Below are 8,762 nucleotides of genomic sequence, written 5' to 3' on the forward strand. Positions count from 1 at the left end.
TCCTCTCTCAGAGAGATTTTTGTTGTCAAGACCCTTCAAGTTTCTACTTCCTTTTGACAATTTTTTATTATACATTCAGGTCAGAGAGAGAGAGAGAGAGAGAGAGAGAGAGAGAGAGAGCTCTTCTATTTTTCATAATCATCTCTTAACAGTTCCAAAACACAAGGAGCATGGCAAGCAAATGAGTTCTTGTCTTGCATTGCCAAAAAAAATCAAGTATCTAATCTCCCCAATTCCAACAATAGCTATCACTAGTACTTAACTTTCTTCCCCCAAAACAATGGTTCCCAAAACAATGGTTCCCCAATGACAGGATAAATAAACCAGTAACCTCTGATCTTCCTATACAAGTCTCTAAAAAGGACTTTCGAAGAAGAGAGTTTTTCGGGGTGCGCAAATCAGGACTCATTTGACTGCATCGACGCCAACTCCTTTTCCTGCTGTTTCTTAAGATACCTCTGTGCAGTAGAGGTTACAATCTGAACGAAGAAGTTCATAATCATGAGCCACACGATAGTGTTCCAAATCAAAGTGAATGAAAGATCCCACTTCTTCACCTGAGAAAGGATGTGAGAACAAGTGTGAGCAAACAAATAAGGATTTGATTTCCTAAACTCGAATACCTCTATCAGGAATGAAGATGGAGCGAGCACCTTGATTTTTGAGGACGTGGGAGGTGGGGTTGCCATATACTTGGCTCGCATTGCTTTCAATTTAAAAACAAGGTTAGGCAACGCAGAAGCCAAACCAGGAATAAAGCCAAGCACCCAAATCATCTCGTTTTCTATCCAGTCAAGAAGTTGATTATTGCAAACTGAGATAATGAACACTGTCTGCAAAAAGGTAGCCAACCTATGAGAGTTTTCTAAGATTCAAACAAGCTTTACAGGTTATAAACAAGAGGCGGGTGCGAGCGCGCAAACAAACACAGATTTGAATTCACCTGGGCTTTTAGTTGGATAATGATGAGGGTAAACGAAATGGAAACAGAACTGAAAGAACCAACTATGGTAAGCTGGTAGTGTTGGATAGAATGACACACATTGGGGGCCTCATTTTCTAACAGATAAAGCTTTTCGGACTAATGGTAGCTTATCATGGTATCAAAGTTCTGATTTCTGAAGAGTCTTCGTTGAAGTCCTTCTATTTGCATTTGTTCCCCGCATGAATTATGTTTCTCCTTTCCATTCTTTCACAATACATACCAATATTTGCATCTCCATGTTCAAGACGGATTGTGCAAGTATGGGAGGGTGTTAGATAGCTTGACATACTTTGTTGGACCCATTTCCTATAGCTTAAGCTTAGGGGACTATTTGTAACATCTCTATTTCCTTAAACATATTTAGTGTCAATTCTGTTGCATTCATTAGCACCAATTCAAATGCCAAAATTAGGAAAAGCACCACAGCGAAACATAGTTGATAATGATTGGAAAAACTCGAGACATAGTGAAGGTTATAACAGATTTTGACAAACCTGTATGTGAGTTTTAACAATCGCCTTTCCAATTAATGTTGCAACAAAAAACTTCCAGAAAGGAATCCCAAATTGTCCACACATAATGCCAGCGAGGTCAAACAAAGGATTTGGAACCTGAAAGATATTCCATTTAGCCAACAGAGTACATACTACATATTAACAATCATGAAAATGGCTCGGGGACTCTACAATATATCAACTCCAAACATCTCACAAGAAGAAAGGGGTGTTGGAAGGAATCATCAAAGAGAAATCATACATGTACAAAGCAGACATTAGCATTATTTCAACCGTGGTGGTGTTTAAGATGTCGACCATGGTGTTATAGGGTACTTGTACTAGAATGCAGAAATTTGACAGAATGTTCAATGGCGAAGTAATGCTTTGAAGTGGAAAAGGGAATCAAAACTAACCGAAGCAAGCACTAAAATAGTAAAGAAGTTTAAATATTGCGAGTGTGACAGGAACCAACGCTTGATCTGATTTAGACGAGTAGCTATGACCCCACTATTTTCAGACGAGGACGCATTCAATCCTTCAAGGGCTTCCAGTTGGCCATCGGGCATACTTGCTGCATGAAAAAGTATTGATGATATGAGACAAACAGATTATACAAGGCCATTTTACCCTTTTCTTTGACAAGTAAAAGCTCCATCAGTAACTGAGACTTGTAGTGACACTGACACTACTCGTGCCAAAATCATCTTCAGAAAGGCCAGCAACATAAAGAAGCTGGCTTGAAAGAGGAAAACTTGAAACATCAAACCCTTGCAAATAAAGAAATAATCACGTTATCTAATATAAAAAGTACACAAACCCAGGCACGCCTCAATCTCATAGGCTAGTGATGCACGCACTAAAAGCTCCATTGACCACTTGATCAAGCATAGGCAGGCTCTAACGCTTACCTATGGCTTTAGAGAATCTTAGATGATGCCAAATGCATACCCAAACAAAACGAATGATGAATATCACTGAATGAAGAGAAGAGAATAAGGCGAAATAAATGATACGCCCATTTCCTATTAAACTTCCCCACCAAGAAGTTTGCAGAAACTTGTATAGAAAATCTTTGGTTGGGTTTAGTGGCGGAGGCAGAAATTTAACCTAGAGTGAGGGCACCTTTTTATCACATCTTCGAAATATTTTCCCATAATCAACAACAATGAGAGATTACTACACTTCAACATTCAATACTAAGCTTTCCCATAATCAACAACAATGAGAGATTACTACATTTCAACATTCTAATGTACACTTTTATAATTGACCCCGACCATCGTGGTGGTGGTTTGCCATCAATTGCCAACTGTTCAATAGGTGATAAGACCAAAGAGAAAAAATGAGTGGCAAGAAAATATTTTCTCTTCACACCCAAAATGGCCAATGATACACAATATAAACAGAGCCCTTCATGAAAAATTGATACTTTAAGGGGAAAAAAACATGACCTCTATTGACTGTAAATCCTGGGGGGTTTAAATAATTTAGGATGTCAACGTTGCAATTCACAGGGAACCAGAAACAATTCGCATACATGCAGGAGCCAATGTAACTACAAATAATCGAGGGACACATGCCCCTCACAACGCCTTGGATCAGCTGGTTGGTTCTGTTTGGCAGAGTTTCAACAAACTTGGGAGTACACAACACTAATATACAACTAAAATTGATGGTTGTTCTCGGAAATTATTTCCAAAAGGTTCATTTAAATAGCAGAAAAACCAGAATCCTGTTTTCCGATTTCGTTTCTTCTGTTTTCCTATTTATAGATACTCTACAATTACAAAAACACAACATTCTCAAACTTTTCAGCTTTCATGAAAATTGCTTCTAACATCTATTTTCTGAAAACAGTTCTGCAAAACAAGTCTCCATCTGGGGACCGTAAATAAGTTCATATACATACCTGCTTTGGAGATAAAATATGGAGGAAGTTCCCCAAGAGCAGTCCCAAAGCCCCATAAAATAGCCTCCATCTGGATCTGAGGTAATATGCTGCTCAATGGCACCCGCATACTTTCTAAAGACGAAAACACTGGGGGCCCAAATTCTATGCAATCCTTGTCAAGCCAAGAAGGGCCTCTCTTCAATTGTATTGTATCATATGGAGCACTTTTGATATCAACTCGGCCACATTGCATAGCTTTTAGGGTGAACAAGGCAATATGAGGACCCAGATAAAGAACAAAAGTGTGCAAACCAGATCCTATAAAAACAACAGAACAAGATAATAGATTCATCATCTACAAGTTTAGCAAGAATGGTCAATGCATATTAACGAATATTTCTACGAAGAAGAGACAGATACTCCATTCATTCATCCATCCATCCGCTCCCCAGTGGATGCCAGTTTCTAGTGCAAGAGAAATTACACTCTCCCGCATCCTCCGTCTCTCCTATCTCCATGACTCCAACCGATAGCATTCAAGTCATTTAAAGGAATACTTAGCGTAGCTAAACTTACATGTACTATTTAGCCACTTACAACCTTGATGGAAAACAAGCAACCTCAGCCCACAAAAGATTTAGCCCACCAAAAGATTACATACAACAGTGATGAGAAATATTCGTTCATTTAATGGAGCCCTTAATGTTGGGTGGGATTAAGTTGCTCACCAAGACCAATAGAAGATGCAACGCCAAGAGCAACCCACCACAATCCAAACTGAAAATATTGACGTAGCTCCTCAACATGCTGCAAAAACATGTCAATTATTCATTTCCATTCAATATAACTTCCCAAATGACCTTTATAAGATGCATATCTAAAGTTAATTGTAAAACAACATTTCAAGGGATCCTCATCACATGTGGCTGTGGCAAATGTCTCTCAACTCAAAATCAACTGCTCATTAGACAATTGGACCCGCCATGCCCTTGTTGTCATAAATTCTCTCTTTTAAATCTTAATAATAATTGAATAGATCATCTACGAGGATCTTCCATTCAAAGTAAATCGTAAGTTTAGTAACACTATTGCATATAAAGTAAAAGAGATATTCCCTGTTTCTGCACAGAAACACACGATAGAGAGAACGAACAAAGTACCTTTTCATGGGGGCCATCAATGGTCAATAGCAGTATTCCAACAAGAACCCCAATAGTGCACAGAACCATGAGCCAACCGCCATGTGCCAAAAGATACAATACTGTTCTCTTAAGATACTGAAGAACAGCCAAAACAAAAAACTTCACCGTTTTGACAGGTTCTGTGGTTAGTGTCAAATTCTCAAGTTCCAGTTGATGCTTCTCCCGGAGTCCTGCAAGAGGTAGAAACTCTATGAGGAGATAGTATTGCTTCACACTTAGATCACAAAAAAAATTAATTCTTTTTTATGCATAAAAATGGCTGTGTAGACTTTACTTCTCCCTTTTGTAAGTGAAGAAAGAGAGCATTACGAGTGTACCAGTAGAGAAAATCCATGAAGCAGATTTGTCATCACAGAATACATATAGAACTGAACTATATGATGATTGCACAAGAAACTAGAAAAAAAGGCGATTATCTCTTGACAGCCAGTCTGTAGCACTTGAAATGCCAAAACAAAACAGCTAGTGAAGGTCAACCAGGTCAATAATAGCACGCTGATTGTTTGTCCCTATCAAGATTGACAAGCCACTGGTCAATATACTATGAATAAGCTGCTATAAAATGTCTTCGGCTACACATGAGAAAGCTCATCTATATTCAGCAGAAGTCACGGGCCATGTGGCACTACTGTTAGTGGCCTATTCGATAATCATCTATTATGTTAACAGACACAACTCTAAATCATGTCGATTAAGAAGGAATTTGACATTTGCTTGCCACCGACATTGTTTCCAAGATACTATTCACATCATCAACCAGTCTTCAATCGTATCCAACTACCAAAAGCCACCCAAACAATGTCTCTCTCAATTGAAATTTATGAGGCAGATACTAAAAGAAGTAAAGAAATAGGAATGCATGGAAACTAACATCAGCTGCATTCTCCTACTTAGCTTGCTCACCTCGCCCTCATTTAGTTGACAATTGTTTAGTGACTCTTCCAGCAGCAGCGTTTAAATAGAAAGGATTTTGAGGTTACTTCTCACGTGAAACAAGCTTCTAGAATTTTACATTACAGCTTATAAGAACATGGAGGTAATTTCTTGCTTTTCTTGTGGAGTAAGTGTTAAAGTGCGGCTACTGGTATCCTCGTATCACTTATGAGAGCCAGCATGATTCCAAAACAAGTTGATAGGGGATTTTCCATTTGGATGCCACCAATATCGTGTCTTCCACTATACCAAAATCATCAAGCATGGTCTTCAACCATATCGCGATATTGAACAGCCATCCAAAGTATGAACTCTTTCACAGCCCCATTAAGTTTAATGGTTAGGTAATTCAAGTAAAATAAATAGGAAAAGAGCAACACTACCATCAGATGCATTCTCCTACTTATCTTACTCACCACACCCACACTTAGTTGATAATAATTTACTCATTTGTCCAGCAGCACCACTAAAATATAAGGGTTTATAGTTTACTACTTTGCTTCAAAATTGGAACAAGGCAACAAAGCTTCTGCAATATTACATTGATCCTAACAAGAAAATGGAAGCAAGTTCTTGCTTCGCTTTTAGAGCAAGTCTTGAAGTGTGGCAACATGGAAAGAAATAAGAAACAGACAGAAATAGCAACTACACCAACCAACCAATTTAGACTTTGTTTTGCTTCAATATTCTGTGTTTACTTCACAAAAGCCTCCTTCTCGCCATCTTGAAGAGGAAATTCGAGATATGAGCAAGATTATCTGTTTGTATGAAACTCAATCCGAAGGTTTTTCCTAACCCTTAATGAACACTGCCATAGGTACTCGCCTTGCGATTAGTACCCGTTCCAATAACTGCTGAGTTCTTACTACAAGATACACATCATTGGATAGCTGTGAGCCTATGTCCCAACAACTTAAGCTTTGGGGACAATTGGTGACGTAACTACTTGTGGTCTTGGCCCTTGTGTTCAAATTTCTCCATTTTCATTGTCCCCGTTTGCATTATACATGTGGAGATGCAATCAACCGTACATATAATGAAATAAGATGGGGCAGACTTGCAGTAGTATGACCATATTTTCTGTACTCAACATGTTGCAAAGGGAGAGGGCTACAAATCAGGAATGTGAAGCTTCTAATATGCCATTGGAAATGCAAGCACTTGACACACTCTAGTTCCTGGAGGTCCAACTTCAAAATATGAACCTGGATGCTTAACTACAAAAAACTCTATCTATATCGTCATCCATCAAACCCACACGAGCCCACTAAGACCTGAGGTGAACCAAATTGGGAGGGTCGTATGTGTGTATTATCCACTTACAACACTGTTGTATGGTAACTAATTAAGACCCTCATGAACCGTAATGATACCCTCCACTCCAATCAAACAACCAGCTACCACCTAAACAAAAGCCCCAAACTTTTCACACTAAATTTCTAAATTTCCATATAATTCCAACCTTTTCACCATTCAACAGTATGTAAAATAGGGGCAAAGAGCTATTTTTTCTCCCCCTTTATATCAGTTTTCACAGTCGGCGTTCGAGAGACTGAATCATTCCTTGGACCAATTCTATTATTCGAAACTACCCACATGCTTCTTTTTTTATAGAGCATCTCCACTCCTTACTCTCAAATCTTGACTCAAACTCAAATTTAATTAAAAATCATCCAAAACCCACATCCACTCCTTTCCCAAACCGATACCAAATTTGAGTTTTACTCAAATTTAGACTCAAATTTGGTTAAGAATCAAACTCTTAATCAATTTTTTTTTAAGGCAAATTTCACACCTTTAAATTTACAATATTGCCATTAATGAAGTTTTTACTCAAATTTGTGCATATTTATGCTTGGGTTTGAGTTTACTCATTGGAACACACAATACCAAAGGTAAAAATCTGAGTAAGGAGCGGAGATGGTGTGGCATTCCTTTATTCCCTAGTTTATAAATCGAAAATGCTAAACACCGCCTAGTTGTTTAAAATAGTGTATCGCCATCGTATTGATATCTGCGCCTGTGCATCGATATCCGCGACATATGTATTAAAAATCTAACTTGGCATCGTATGCATATTATCTAGGCAGTTAGCAAGACCCTAGTGTAAATAAATTGTTAACTAAATAAACCAACCACTAAATAAAAACATAACACGACATAGAAACCCAAGTCCTAAATCATGGATTCAAAAAACATCACAAACCCAAAAAGCAAAAATAAATAAAAAGGACCAAGGGCAGGAGAAAAACAAAAAACAAAAGAGAGAGAGAGAGAGAGAGAGAGAGAGAGAGAGAGAGAGTTGCCTTGAATCGACACGTCCATGTCTTGAGAAGCAGAGCGAGAAGGAGATTTAAGGGAACCTGCTTTTTTCTTGGAACCCATTTGAGGATTCGTCACATACTATGCAGAGCACGTACATGGGTTCGAAGAAACGTAGGAATGTCAGAAATACGGTTATATTTACAGAAAAATGTGATGGAATTAGATCGACAAGGTTGATTGCGTGAAGGAGGAGGAAATCTGAAGGGATTTACAGAGGTAGGGATGTCGAAATTTCAGATCTATTTCAAAGAAACCCCCCACTGCTTATGCTTCTCTCTCCTCCGATCCTCTCTCTCTCTCTCTCTCTCTCTCTCTCTCACTTTCCCTCGTATATATGTAATGTATGTGCTGCAATTTTGAGCTAGAGAGACAAAGACACGGGTTACGTACTTACCAAAGTACCCCTGCAGGACAAATATTCGTTACGGAAAAATACGATGTAGACCCTAGAGTTCGATGCGATTAATAATTGGATAATGAGTTTTCAATTTTGTCGAGTATAACCATGGACTTCTCGTCGGGTCGTAATATAGACCCTCTGGGGATCTCCATTTAGGTGTCTAACAACCCCTTCGGATGGAAGGATTTGGGAAAAAAAAAAAAACAATTGAATTAGAGTTTGCAAATTAATTGATTGGATTTTGCGGTTTGGTGAGAAATACAGAGAAAAAAAAACAAAAATAGTAGTATTTTTTTTATTTGAATTTTTCATTTTTTTTACGCCACCTTTTTTCTCACAATTCAAAAGAGCTGTTATAGATGAGTGAGCAGAGGGCTATAGCTAGAGAATTAATTAAATTGAGACTAAAGTTGTGGCTATTAAGTTTGTCGAATTTGGCCAAAAAAAGATTTGGTTGGATGTAATACGGAGAACTTAATAAATTAAAGTGATTTGTTATATGAGGAGAAACTAAGAAGAAAGTAAATAG

General features: G+C 38.1%; 1 protein-coding gene across 1 annotated transcript; it reads right to left on the reverse strand.

Annotated features, from left to right (window-relative positions):
* Positions 1-118: 118 nt before the first annotated feature.
* On the reverse strand, positions 119-8,162 carry LOC131321652 (vacuole membrane protein KMS1-like). The gene is made up of 8 exons (XM_058352536.1): positions 7,815-8,162; positions 4,534-4,763; positions 4,102-4,180; positions 3,392-3,691; positions 1,896-2,053; positions 1,480-1,596; positions 654-833; positions 119-557 (listed from the first exon to the last, which is right to left on the reverse strand). The coding sequence occupies exons 1-8, from the start codon at positions 7,891-7,893 to the stop codon at positions 399-401; spliced, it is 1,302 nt and encodes a 433-aa protein (XP_058208519.1). The 5' UTR covers positions 7,894-8,162; the 3' UTR covers positions 119-398.
* Between the last annotated feature and the right edge of the window lie 600 nt (positions 8,163-8,762).

The sequence above is a fragment of the Rhododendron vialii genome, chromosome 4a (genome assembly GCF_030253575.1).
Source record: "Rhododendron vialii isolate Sample 1 chromosome 4a, ASM3025357v1".
NCBI lineage: Eukaryota > Viridiplantae > Streptophyta > Magnoliopsida > Ericales > Ericaceae > Rhododendron > Rhododendron vialii.